Raw genomic sequence first — 14790 nt, 5'->3', positions numbered from 1 at the left:
CATACTCTAAAATGGAAGGCCTGGGTTGCCAGTGCTCATTCTAGCCAACAAAAGGAGGCAGGAGGCAGCTGTGGGGGACAATGAGAGTGAGGGTCAGGACATTTGTGTTGGACAATAACACTGCCGCCACAACAACACAGAGAGAAAAGAGAAAGAAGACAGATGAGTGGGAGAAAGAACAACGGAAACCCTAACCTGCTTCTGTGAAGCAAATATAACAAATTGTTATATAGAAAAACATGCAGATTTAATGTGGTGGTGGAATAACGTGGGTTTAATCCTGTAAGGGCCGTACCTGTGCCAGTCAGTGACTAAGCTGTATTTTTGGAAGGCAATGTAGCATAGGGCTCTGACGGGCAGCTAAGAGCAGAGCAAGCTCATCCCTTGAACCTGTAACACACTGATCTTATTTAGCATTGGAGGTATTAGGGGTTTGAGGGAATTTGCCAGACAGACCTAAATCTAGGATGTAAGCGAATATAAAAATGTATTACTCAATATGGAATGTAAAAAAATGGAAGAGGAAAACGCATATAGTATTACAATGTACACTATATATAGACATTATTGTTCAAAAGCTTAGGGTCACTTAGTAATGTCCTTGTTTTTGTCCATTAAAATAACATCAAATTGATCAGAAATACACTGTAGACATTGTTAATGTTGTAAATGACTGTTGTGGCTGGAAACGGCAGATTTTTTAAATGAAATATCTACAGAGGCCCATTATCAGCAACCATCACTCCTGGGTTCCAATGGCACGTTGTGTTAGCTAATCCAAGTTTAGAATTTTAAAAGGCTACTTGATCATTACAAAACCAATTTTGCAATTATGTTAGCACAGTTGGAAACTGTTCAGATTTTTTTTATTTTACCTTTATTTAACCAGGTAGGCCAGTTGAGAACAAGTTCACATTTACAACTGCGACCTGGCCAAGATAAAGCAAAGCAGTGTGACAAAAAACAACAGAGTTACACATAGGATAAACAAACGTACAGTCAATAATACAATAGAAAAATCTATATACAGTGTGTACAAAAGGAGTAAGGAGGTAAGGCAATAAATAGGCCATAGTAGCGAAGTAATTACAATTGAGCAAATTAACACTGGAGTGATAGATGTGCAGATGATGATGTGCAAGTAGAAATACTGGTGTACAAAAGAGCAAAAAAATGTAAATAAAAACAATATGGGGATGAGGTAGGTAGTTGGATGGGCTATTTACAGATGGGCTGTATACAGGTGCAGTGATCTGTGAGCTGCTCAGATAGCTGATGCTTAAAGTTAGTGAGGGAGATATAAGTCTCCAACTTGAGCGATTTTTGCAAGTCGTTCCAGTCATTGGCAGCAGAGAACTGGAAGGAAAGGCGGCCAAAGGGGGTGTTGGCTTTGGGGTTGACCAGTGAGATATACCTGCTGGAGCGCGTGCCAAGGGTGGGTGCTGTTATGGTGACCACTGAGCTGAGATAAGGCAGAGCTATACCTAGCAAAGACTTATAGATGACCTGGAGCCAGTGGGTCTGGCGACGAATATGTAGCGAGGGCCAGCCAACGAGAGCATACAGGTCGCAGTGGTGGGTGGTATATGGGGCTTTGGTGACAAAACGGATGGCACTGTGATAGACTGCATCCGGTTTGCTGTGTAGAGTGTTGGAGGCTATTTTGTAAATGACATCGCCAAAGTCGAGGATCGGTAGGATAGTCAGTTTTACAAGGGTATATTTGGTGGAGTGAGTAAAGGAGGCTTTGTTGCGAAATAGGAAGCCGATTCTAGATTTAATTTGGATTGGAGATGCTTAATATGAGTCTGGAAGGAGAGGTTACAGTCTAGCCAGACACCTAGGTATTTGTAGTTGTCCACATATTCTAAGTCAGAACTGTCCAGAGTAGTGATGCTAGTCAGGCGGGTGGGTGCGGGCAACGATCGGTTGAAGAGCATGCATTTCGTTTTACTAGCGTTTAAGAGCAGTTGGAGGCCACGGAAGGAGTGTTGTAATGCATTGAAGCTCGTTTGGAGGTTTGTTAACTTCTTATGGCTGAAGGGGCAGTATTGAGTAGCTTGGATGAAAGATGCACAGAGGTGCCCAGAGTAAACGGCCTGCTCCTATGTCATAGTTGCTAATATATGCATATTATTATTAGTATTGGATAGAAAACACTCTGAAGTTTCTAAAACTGTTTGAATTATGTCTGTGAGTATAACAGAACACATATGGCAGGCAAAAACCTGAGAAGTTCCACTTTCTGTTTGGATTTTTTCTGGGGGTGGCAGATTTTCAACCTAGCTCTCATTGAAATTACAGCGAGATATGGATGAGTATTCACTTCCTACGGCTTCCACTAGATGTCAACAGTCAATAGAACGTTGTCTGATGACTCTAATGTGAAGGGGGGCCGAAGGAGACAGGAATGAGTAATCACTGCCATGAGGTGCCCACGCATTGAACTGGTGCGTTCACGTGAGAGGGAGCTCCGTTCCATCGGTCAACTGAAGTCAATGTAATTCTCCGGTTGGAACGTTATTCAAGATGTATGTTAACAACATTCTAAAGATTGATTCAGTACATCGTTTGACATGTTTCTACTGACTGTTACGGAACTTTTGGACATTTTGTCACGTTATAGTGGACGCGCTTTGTGACTTTGGTTAGCGCGTTTGGTAAACAATTCCAAAGTAGCTAATTGGACATAAATAACGGACATTATCGAACAAATCAAGCATTTATTGTGGACCTGGGATTCCTAGGACTGCATTCTGATGAAGTTCAAAGGTAAGAAAACATTTATCATGTATTTTCTGGTTTCTGTTGAGTCCAACATGGCGGCTAATTTGGCTATTGTTCTGAGCTCCGTCTCAGATTATTGCATTGTTTAATTTTCCGTAAAGTTTTTTTGAAATCTGACACAGCGGTTGCATTAAGGAGAGGTATATCTATAATTCCATGTGTATACTTGTATTATCATCTACATTTATGATGAGTATTTCTGTTGAAACGATGTGGCTATGCAAAATCACTTGATGTTTTTGGAACTAGTGAATGTAACGCGCCAATGTAAACTCAGATTTTTTTATATAAATATAAACTTTATCAAACAAAACATGCATGTATTGTGTAACATGAAGTCCTATGAGTGTCATCTGATGAAGATCATCAAAGGTTAGTGATTAATTTTATCTCTATTTCTGCTTTTTGTGAAAGCTATCTTTCGCTGGAAAAATGGCTGTGCTTATTGTAGTTTTGTGGTGACCTAACATAATCGTTTGTAGTGCTTTCGCTGAAAAGCCTATTTGAAATCGGACACTTTGGTGGGATTGACAACATGATTAKCTTTAAAATGACATAAGACACATGAATGTCTGAGGAATTTTAATTATGAGATTTCTGTTGTTTGAATTTGGCGCCCTGCACTGTCACTGGCTGTTGTCATATCATCCCGGTGACGGGATTGCAGCCATAAGAAGATAACATAGTGTCCAAGGAAGGGCCAGATGTATACAGAATGGTGTCGTCTGCGTAGAGGTGGATCAAGGAATAACCCGCAGCAAGAGCGACATCATTGATAAATACAGATAAAAGAGTCGGCCCGAGAATAGAACCCTGTGGTACCCCTATAGAGACTGCCAGAGGTCCGATTAACAGGCCCTCCGATTTGACACACTGAACTCTATCTGAGAAGTAGTTGGTGAACCAGGCGAGGCAGTCATTTGAGAAACCAAGGCTGTTGAGTCTGCCTATAAGAATACGGTGATTGACAGAGTCGAAAGCCTTGGCCAGGTTGATGAAGACGGCTGCACAGTACTGTCTTTTGGCCGGGGTTGGGGTAGCCAGGAGGAAAGCATGGCCAGCCGTAGAGAAATGCTTATTGAAATTCTCGTTTATCGTGGATTTATCGGTGGTGACATTGTTTCCTAGCCTCAGTGCAGTGGGCAGCTGGGAGGAGGTGCTCTTATTCGCCATGGACTTTACAGTGTCCCAGAACTTTTTGGAGTTAGAGCTGCAGGATGCAAATTACTGTTTGAAAAAGCTAGCCTTTGCTTTCCTAACTGACTGTGTGTATTGGTTCCTGACTTCCCTGAAAAGTTGCATATCGCTGGGACTATTCGATGCTAGTGCAGTACACCACAGGATGTTTTTGTGCTGGTCGAGGGCAGTCAGGTCTGGAGTGAACTAAGGGCTATATCTGTTCTTAGTTCTACATTTTTTTGAAAGGGGCATGCTTATTTAAGATGGTGAGGAAATTACATTTAAAGAACAACCAGGCATCTTCTACTGACGGGATGGATGAGGTCAATATCCTTCCAGGATACCCGGTCCAGGTCGATTAGAAAGGCCTGTTCGCAGAAGTGTTTTAGGGAGCGTTTGACAGTGATGAGGGGTGGTCGTTTGACCATGGACTCATTACGGATGCAGGCAATGAGGCTGAGATCCTGATTGAAAACAGCAGAGGTGTATTTGGAGGGCAAGTTGGTCAGGATATTATCTATGAGGGTGCCTATGTTTACAGATTTAGGGTTGTATCGGGTAGGTTCCTTGATAATTTGTGTGAGATTGAGGGTATCTAGCTTAGATTGTAGGACGGCCGGGGTGTTAAGCATATCCCAGTTTAGGTCACCTAGCAGAACAAACTCTGAAGATAGATGGGGGCAATCAATTCACATATGGTGTCCAGGGCACAGCTGGGAGCTGAGGGGGGTCTATAACAGGCGGCAACAGTGAGAGACTTATTTCTGGAGAGATTCATTTTTAAAATTAGAAGCTCGAACTGTTTGGGCATATATCTGGAAAGTATGACAGAACTTTGCAGGCCATCTCTGCAGTAGATTTAGGGCATAATGTACAGACAGGGGTATGGTAGGGTGCGGGTACAGTGGCGGTAAACCCAGGCATTGAGTGACGATGAGAGGTTGCATCTCTGGAGGCACTAGTTATGCTAGGTGAGGTCACCGCATGTGTGGGAGGTGGGACTATTGTGTGGGGCTAGGGGCTCCGCAACAAAAATAAAACGATGATAACTACCCTAAACAACAGTATACAAGGCATATTGACATTAGAGAGAGACATAAAGCGAGTCATAAAGCAATCACAGATGTTGATTGGGAGAGCTAGCTAAGACAACAATGCGTAAGACAACAGCAGCTAATCAGCTAAGACAACAACAACAGGTAAAATGGCGATGAATGGGCGGATGGGGTCAGTTAACTACACACAGGGCCTGAGTTCAAGGCTGGGACCGACAGATCAACAAAATAAACAAAATGGAGTACCGTGATTAATGAATAGTCCAGCTGGCATCAGCTATGTAGCCAGATGATCATAGGGTCCAGTGAACAGCAATAGATGAAACAGGGAGGTCGTTAGGTAGTCGTTACTATGCTAGCAAGCGGGAGACACGGCGTACATAAAAATAGCAGGCCGGGGCTAGCAGAAGCGTCTTCACCGACATCCGGCAAAGGCCGGCTGAGGGCACAACGGACGGAATTACGTTGGCAGACCAGTCGTGATGGATCGGTGGGGCTCTGTGATTAAACAAACAATAAAACTGGCCTTCTTTACACTAGTTGAGTATCTGGAGCATCAGCATTTGTGGGTTCGATTACAGGCTCAAAATTACCAGAAACAAATAACTTTCTTCTGAAACTCGTCAGTCTATTCTTGTTCTGAGAAATGAAAGTTATTCCATGCAAGAAATTGCCAAGAAACTGAAGGTCTCGTACAACGCTGTGTTCTACTCCCTTCACAGAACATTGCAAACTGGCTCTAACCAGAATAGAAAGAGGAGTGGGAGGCCACTGTGCACAACTGAGAAAGAAGATAAGTACATTAGTGTCTAGTTTGAGAAACAGACGCCTCACAAGTCCTTAACTGGCAGCTTCATTAAATAGTACCGCAAAACGCCAGTCTCAACATCAACAGTGAAGAGGCGACTCCGGGATGCTGGACTTCAAGGCAGAGTTGCAATTAGCCTTTTAAAATTATAAACGTAGATTAGCTAACACAACGTGCTATTGGAACACCGGAGTGATGGTTGCTTATAATTGTGGGGGGGACGCCCATTTGGGGGTCTGTACACCTATGTAGATATTCTTTAAAAAACAAGGACATTTCTATGTGACCCCAAACTTTTGAACAGTACATATGTGTATTTTATACAGTATATATATACACACACACAGATATACACACACACATATATACAGTTGAAGTCGGAAGTTTACATACATACCTTAGCCAAATACATTTAAAGTTTTTCACAATTCCTGACATTTAATCCTTGTAAAAATATTAGGTCAGTTAGGATCACCCCTTTATTTTAAGAATGTGAAATGTCAGAATAATAGTAGAGTGAATGGGCATAATGTACAGACAGGGGTATTTTTGTTTCATCAGACCAGAGGACATTTCTCCAAAAAGTACGATCTTTGTCCCCATGTGCAGTTGCAAACCGTAGTCTGGATTTCTTATGGCGGTTTTGGAGCAGTGGCTTCTTCCTTGCTGAGCGGCCTTTCAGGTTATGTCGATATAGGATTTGTTTTACTGTGGATATAGATACTTTTGTACCTGTTTCCTCCAGCATCTTCACAAGGTCCTTTGCTGTTGTTCTGGGATTGATTTGCACTTTTTGCACCAAAGTACGTTCATCTCTAGGAGACAGAACGCATCTCCTTCCTGAGCGGTATGACAGCTGCGTGGTCCCATGGTGCTTATACTTGCGTACCATTGTTTGTACAGATGAACGTGGTACCTTCAGGCGTTTGGAAATTGTTCCCAAGGATGAACCACACTACAATTATTTTTCTGAGGTCTTGGCTGATTTTCCCATGATGTCAAGCAAAGAGGCACTGAGTTTGAAGGTAGGTCTTGAAATACACAGGTATACCTCAAATTGACTCAAATGATGTCAATTAGCCTATCAGAAGCTTCTAAATCCATGATGTAATTTTCAACGCTGTTTAAAGGCAGTCAACTTGGTGTATTTAAACTTGTGACCCACTAGAATTGTGATACAGTGAATTATAAGTGAAATAATCTGTCTGTAAACAATCGTTGGAAAATTACTTGTCATGCTCAAAGTAGATCTCCTAACCAACTTTCCACAAACTTTCCACAAAAACTAACTATAGTTTTGGCGTGGTTGAAAAACGAGTTTTAATGACTCCAACGTAAGTTTCAAATCAAATCAAATTCTTTTGGTCACATACACATGGTTAGCAGATATTAATGCGAGTGTAGCGAAATGCTTTTGCTTCTAGTTCCGACCATGCAGTAATATCTAACAAGTAATCTAACAATTCCACAACAACTACCTTTTACACACAAGTGTAAAGGAATGAATAAGAATATGTACATATAAATATATGGATGGCCGAACGGCATAGGCAAGACGCAGTAGATGGTATAGAGTACAGTATATACCTATGAGATGAGTAATGTAGGGTATGTAAACATTATATAAAGTGACATTGTTTAAAGTGACAATTTTTAATTATTAAAGTGGCTAGAGATTTGAGTCAGTATGTTGGCAGCAGCCACTCAATGTTAGTGATGGCTGTTTAGCAGTCTGATGGCCTTGAGATAGAAGCTGTTTTTCAGTCTCGCGGTCCCAGCTTTGATGCACCTGTACTGACCTCGCCTTCTGGATGATAGCGGGGTGAACAGGCAGTGGCTCGGGTGGATGTTGTCCTTGATGATGTTTTTGGCTTTCCTGTGACATCGGGTTGTGTAGGTGTCCTGGAGGGCAGGTAATTCATTTGCTCCCAGTGATGCGTTGTGCAGACCTCACTACCCTCTGGAGAGCCTTACGGTTGTGGGCGGAGCAGTTGCCGTACCAAGCGGTGATACAGCCCGACAGGATGCTCTCGATTGTGCATCTGTAAAAGTTTGTGAGTGTTTTTGGTGACAAGCCAAATTTCTTCAGCCTCCTGAGGTTGAAGAGGCGCTTCCCCACATTGTCTGTGTGCGTGGACCATTTCATTTTGTCCGTGATGTGTACGCTGAGGAACTTAAAACTTTACACCTTCTCCACTACTGTCCCGTCGATGTGGATAGGGGGGTGCTCCCTCTGCTGTTTCCTGTCCACGATCATCTCCTTTATTTTGTTGACGTTGAGTGTGAGGTTATTTTCCTGACCCCACACTCCGGGGGCACTCACCTCCTCCCTGTAGGCCGTCTCGTCACTGTTGGTAATCAAGCCGACCACTGTAGTGTCGTCTGCAAACTTGATGATTGAGTTGGAGGTGTGCATTGCCAAGCAGTCATGGGTGAACAGGGAGTACAGGAGAGGGCTGAGAACGCACCCTTGTGGTGCCCCAGTGTTGAGGATCAGCGGGATGGAGATGTTGTTTCCTACCCTCACCACCTGGGGGCGTCCCGTCAGAAAGTCCAGGACCCAGTTGCACAGGGCGGGGTCGAGACCCAGGGTCTCGAGCTTAATGACGAGTTTGGAGGGTACTATGGTGTTAAATGCTGAGCTGTAGTCGATGAACAGCATTCTTACATAGGTATTCCTCTTGTCCAGATGGGTTAGGGCAGTGTGATTGATTTGATTTGCAACCCAGATGGGTTGTATGTAAAGTGTATGTACATTTCCGACTTGTATATACACATACATATTCCAAAGTTGTGGCAAAATGGCTTAAGGACAACAAAGTTAAGGTATTGGAGTGGCCATCACAAAGCCCTGACCTCAATCCTATGGAAAATGTGTGGGTAGAACTGATAAAGCGTGTGCGAACAAGGAGGCCTACAAACCTGACTCAGTTACACCAGCTCTGTCAGGAGTAATGGGCCAAAATTCACCCAACTTATTGTGGGATGCTTGTGGAAGGCTACCTGAACATTTTGACCCAAGTTAAACAATTTAAAGGCAATGCATTCAAATACTAATTGAGTGTATGTAAACTTTTGACCCACTGGGAATGTGATGAAAGATATAAAAGCTGAAATAAATCACTCTACTATTATTCTGATATTTCACATTCTTAAAATAAAGTGGTGATCCTAACTGACGTAAAACAGGGGATTTTTACAAGGATTAAATGCCAGGAATTGTGAAAAACTGTGTTTAAATGTATACATACACACACACACAAAGTATGTGGACACCCCTTCAAATGAGTTAATTTGGCTATTTCAGCCACACCTGTTGCTGACTGGTGTATTAAATTGAGCACACAGCCATGCAATCTCCATAGAGAAACATTGGCAGTAGAATGCCCTTACTGAAGAGCTCAGTGACTTTCAACGTGGCACCATCATAGGATTCCACCAAGTCAGTTCATCAAATTGCTGCCCTGCTAGAGCTGCCCTGGTCAACTGTAAGTGCTGTTATTGTGAAGTGGAAACGTCTAGAAGCAACAACGGCTCAGCCGCGAAGTGGTAGGAGACACAAGTTCACAGAACAGGACCACCGAGTGCTGAAGCACGTAAAAATTGTCTGTCCTCGGTTGCAACACTTACTACAGTGTTCCAAATTACCTCGAAGCAACGTCAGCAGAACTCTTCGTTGGGAGCTTTATGAAATGTGTTTCCATGGCCGAGCAGCTGCAAACAAGCCTAAGATCACCACGCGCAATGCCAAGTGTCGGCTGGAGTGGTGTAAAGAGCGCCGCGATTGGACTCTGGAGCAGTGGGAACGCGTTCTCTGGAGTAGTGGGAACGCGTTCTCTGGAGTGATGAATCACACATTACCATCTTGCAGTCCGACGGACGAATATGGGTTTGGCGGAAGCCAGGAGAACGCTACCTGCCCGAATGCATAGTGCCAACTGTAAAGTTTGGTGGAGAAGGAATAATGTTCTAGGGCGGTTTTTCATGGTTCGGGCTAGGCCCCTTAGTTCCAGTGAAGGGAAATCTTAACGCTACAGCATACAATGACATTCTAGACAATTCTGTGCTTCCAACTTTGTGGCAACAGTTTGGGGAAGGCCCTTTCCTGTTTCAGCATGACAATGCCCCCGTGCACAAAGCGAGGTCCATACAGAAATGGTTTGTCAAGATCGGTGTGGAAGAACTTGACTGGCCAGCACAAAGCTCTGACCTCAACTCCATCGAACACCTTTGGGATGAATTGGAAAGCCGACTGCGAGCTAGGCCTAATCGCCCAACATCAGTGCCCAACTTCACTAATGCTCTTGCGGCTGAATGGAAGTCCCTGCACCAATGTTCCAGCATCTAGTGGAAAGCCTTCCCAGAAGAGTGGAGGCTGTTACAGCAGCAAAGGGGGGACCAGCTCTATATTAATGCCCATAATTTTGTCATGAGATGTTCGATAAGCAGGTGTCCACATACTTTTGGTCATGTAGTATACTTTCAATACATTCCCATTGGCAGTATAGATCTACAGCGCATAGAAAGCAATACAGATCTGTAGTGAATAGAAGGTCACTCACGCTCTGCGGTCGTGGTCGATCCTGTTGATCTTGCCTCCGATGAAGACGCGGATCTTGCAGTCCTTCCACTTCTTCTTGTTGGTGAGCAAGTAGGGGATGAGCAGGGTAAGGCCTGGCACAGTCACATTACAGAGACACAGTCAGTCACTACTCTGTGCTTGGTGCAATGCGGCAACACCAGTCTCTTCTTACTGATGGCTGCTGTGCCTACTCCACTCATGTTGGTACAATGTTAGTCTCTTGTCCAATGTATATTTTTCTAATTTCTCAGCGGCATGTTACTCTCGTTGCATATGTTACCCACTGGTGATATTCGTAACCAGTAATATTCTCAACCAAAGAGATATTCTAGTTCTGAGTGCTGAATTCTTCCTGAATTGACTGTCCTCAATACAGTGTTTGTCAAACTTCCAACTACAACCAAGTTGCTCTGTAACAGCAACCAATAGGCACAAAGTATCCAGAAAACACCCCCTTGGTGGTCTGGAGGGCCAAACTCACCACCGTCGTCAAAGAGCCACCACACGTCCACGGTGCCCTTTCCCTGTTTCCTCTTGAACAGCTGACTGGCGTCCAGCAGCCTCTGGTCGGCCACGTTCAATCTCTGGGGGCTCTTGTCTGTGTGGCCAAAAAAGCGCTATGTCAGACACTAAGATCAAGACAGGACAGGAAGCTGCATCCTCAATGAGGGTGATGACTTAGTGACTCAGACTGGGCCCACATTCATAAAGTGTCTAGGATCCGTTTTGTCTTTCAGATCATAATGAATAAAATTATACGGTCAAGGGATCTGGCACCAGGCTGTGTGTGACTTACTTTGGGTGTGTGATAGAAATCCAAGGAAGTGGGGATCTTATGTGGTTTTTATCTAACAGTCACGGTACAATGGAAACGATCTCTAAAGTGGGCTCAGTGTAATGTAAACGGTGTGCTCGGTGCAATGTAAACGGTGTGCTCGGTGCAATGTAAACGGTGTGCTCAGTGCAATGTAAACTGTGGGCTCAGTGCAATGTAAACTGTGGGCTCAGTGCAATATAAACTGTGGGCTCAGTGTAATGTAAACTGTGGGCTCAGTGTAATGTAAACTGTGGGCCCAGTGTAATGTAAACTGTGGGCTCAGTGTAATGTAAACTGTGGGCTCAGTGTAATGTAAACGGCGGGCTCAGTGTAATGTAAACGGCGGGCTCAGTGTAATGTAAACTCGTGTGTGCCTCAGTGTAATGTAAACCTGTGGGCTCAGTATAATGTAAACTGTGTGCTCAGTGTAATGTGAAGTGGGCTCAGTGTAATGTAAACTGTGTGCTGGTGTAATGTAAACTGTGTGCTGGGTGTAATGTAAACTGTGTGCTGGGTTGTAATGTAAACTGTGGCTGGGGGTAATGTAAACTGTGGGCTGGGGGTAATGTAAACTGTGGGCTGGGTGTAATGTAAACTGTGGGCTCAGTGTAATGTAAACTGTGGGCTCAGTGTAATGTAAACTGTGTGGCTCAGTGTAATGTAAACTGTGTGCTCAGTGTAATGTAAACTGTGGGCTCAGTGTAATGTAAACTGTGGCTCAGTGTAATAATGTGGCTCAGTGGTAATGTAAACTGTGGGCTCAGTGTAATGTAAACTGTGGGCTCAGTGCAATGTAAACTGTGGGCTCAGTGCAATGTAAACTGTGGCCTCAGTGCAATGTAAACTGTGGGCTCAGTGCAATGTAAACTGTGGGCTCAGTGTAATGTAAACTATGGGCTCAGTGTAATTAGTGTAATGTAAACTGTGTGCTCAGTGTAATGTGAACTGTGTGCTCAGTGTAATGTGAACTGTGTCCTCAGTGTAATGTAAACTGTGTGCTCAGTGTAATGTAAACTGTGGGCTCAGTGTATATGTAAACTGTGGGCTCAGTGAATGTAAGTGGGTCAGTGTAATGTAACTGTGGGCTCAGTGTAATGTAAACTGTGTGCTCAGTGTAATGTAAACTGTGTGCTCAGTGTAATGTAAACTGTGGGCTCAGTATAATGTAAACTGTGTGCTCAGTGTAATGTGAAGTGTGGCTCAGTGTAATGTAAACTGTGTGCTGGGTGTAATGTAAACGGTGTGCTGGGTGTAATGTAACCTGTGTGGCTGGGTGTAATGTAAAACTGTGGGCTGGGTGTAATGTAAACTGTGGGCTCAGTGTAAATGTAAACTGTGGCTCAGTGTAATGTAAACTGTGTGCTCAGTGTAATGTAAACTGTGTGCTCAGTGTAATGTAAACTGTGTGCTCAGTGTAATGTAAACTGTGGGCTCAGTGTAATGTAAACTGTGGGCTCAGTGTAATGTGAAGTGGGCTCAGTGTAATGTAAACTGTGGTCTCAGTGCAATGTAAACTGTGGGCTCAGTGCAATGTAAACTGTGGGCTCAGTGCAATGTAAACTGTGTGCTCAGTGCAATGTAAACTGTGGGCTCAGTGTAATGTAAACTATGGGCTCAGTGTAATGTAAACTGTGTGCTCAGTGTAATGTAAACTGTGTGCTCAGTGTATGTAAACTGTGGGCTCAGTGTAATGTAAACTGTGGGCTCAGTGTAATGTGAAGTGGGCTCAGTGTAATTGTAAACTGTGGTCTCAGTGCAATGTAACTGTGGGCTCAGTGTAATGTAAACTGTGGGCTCGGTGTAATGTAAACTGTGTGCTCGGTGTAATGTAAAGCTGTGGGCTCGGTGTAATGTAAAACTGTGGGCTCGGTGTAATGTAAACTGGGGCTAGTGTAATGTAAACTGTGTGCTCAGTGTAATGTGAAGTGGGCTCAGTGTAATGTAAACTGTGGGCTCAGTGTAATGTGAATGTGTCGTGTAATGTGAACTGTGTCCTCAGTGTAATGTGAACTGTGTCCTCAGTGTAATGTGAACTGTGTCCTCAGTGTAATGTAAACTGTGGGCTCAGTGGTAATGTAAATGGTGGGCTCGTGTAATGTAAACTGTGGGCTCAGTGTAATGTGAAGTGGGCTCAGTGGTAATGTAAACTGTGGGCTCAGTAGAGATGTGAAGTGGGCTCAGTGTAATGTAAAACTGTGGGCTCAGTGTAATGTAAACTGGTGTGCTCAGTGTAATGTAAACTGTGTGCTCAGTGTAATGTAAACTGTGGGCTCAGTGTAATGTAAACTGTGGGCTCAGTGTAATGTGAAGTGGGCTCAGTGTAATGTAAAACTGTGGGCTCAGTGTAATGTAAACTGTGTGCTCAGTGTAATGTAAACTGTGGGCTCAGTATATGTAATACTGTGTGCTCAGTGTAATGTGAAGTGGGCTCAGTGTAATGTAAACTGTGTGCTTGGGTGTAATGTAAGGTGATAAGGTGTGTGCGTGGTGTGGTGAATGTAAACTGGTGGTGCTGGGTGTAATGTAAACTGTGGCTGGGTGTATGTAAACTGTGGGCTCAGTGTAATGTAAACTGTGGGCTCAGTGTAATGTAAACTGTGTGCTCAGTGTAATGTAAACATGTGTGTGCTCAGTGTAATGTAAACTGTGTGCTCAGTGTAATGTAAACTGTGGAATCAGTGTAATGTAATGTGGGCTCAGTGTAAGTGAAGTGGGCTCAGTGTAATGTAAACTGTGGTTCTCAGTGCATGTAAACTGTGGGCTAGTGCAATGTAAACTGTGGGCTCAGTGCAATGTAAAACTGTGTGCTCAGTGCAATGTAAACTGTGGGCTCAGTGTAATGTAAACTATGGCTCAGTGGTAATGTAAACTGTGTGGCTCAGTGTAATGTAAACTGGTGTGCTCAGTGTATGTAAACTGTGGGCTCAGTGTAATGTAAACTGTGGGCTCAGTGTAATGTTGAAGTGGGCTCATGTGTAATGTAAACTGTGGTCTCAGTGCAATGTAAACTGTGGGCTCAGTGTAATGTAAAACTGTGGGCTCAGTGTAATGTAAACTGTGTGCTCGGTGTAATGTAAACTGTGGGCTCCAGTGTAATGTGAACTGTGTCAGTGTAATGTGAACTGTGTCCTCAGTGGTAATGTGAACTGTGTCCTCAGTGTAATGTGAACTGTGTCTCAGTGTAATACCTGTGCCTCAGTGTAATGTAACTGTGGGCTCAGTGTAATGTAATAGTGGGCTCAGTGTAATGTAAACTGTGGCTCAGTGGTAATGTGAAGGTGGGCTCAGTGTAATGTTAAACTGGTGGGCTCAGTATTTGAAATGTTGAAGTGGGCTCAGTGTAATGTAAACTGTGGGCTCAGTGTAATGTTAACTGTGTGCTCTTCAAGTGTAAATGTAAACTGTGTGCTTCAGTGGTAATGTAAGACTGAGATTGGTGGGGGCTCAGTGTGAATGGTAAACTGTGGGCTCAGTGTAATATGTGAAGTGGGCCTCAAGTGTAAGTAACGTTGGTTCAGTGGCTGTAACTTCTATGATGTAAAACTGTGGTCCTCATCAGTGA

The 14790-nt window shown here is 43.7% G+C and overlaps 1 protein-coding gene across 2 annotated transcripts in view; it reads right to left on the bottom strand.

Annotated features, from left to right (window-relative positions):
• Positions 1-14790, bottom strand: part of LOC111963819 (solute carrier family 12 member 2-like) — a 117334-nt gene that overhangs the window by 12171 nt on the left and 90373 nt on the right. For both annotated transcript variants that reach the window (XM_023987361.2, XM_023987362.2), the window contains 2 exons: positions 10893-11009; positions 10392-10503 (listed from right to left, as the gene is read on the bottom strand). In XM_023987361.2, the coding sequence (XP_023843129.1) occupies positions 10392-10503; positions 10893-11009 (229 nt within the window). The remainder of the gene's footprint in view (positions 1-10391; positions 10504-10892; positions 11010-14790) is intronic.

The sequence above is a fragment of the Salvelinus sp. IW2-2015 genome, linkage group LG5 (genome assembly GCF_002910315.2).
Source record: "Salvelinus sp. IW2-2015 linkage group LG5, ASM291031v2, whole genome shotgun sequence".
Classification (NCBI taxonomy): domain Eukaryota; kingdom Metazoa; phylum Chordata; class Actinopteri; order Salmoniformes; family Salmonidae; genus Salvelinus; species Salvelinus sp. IW2-2015.
The sequence above is the reverse complement of the archived record's forward strand: the minus strand, read 5'-3'. Positions and strand labels throughout refer to the sequence as shown.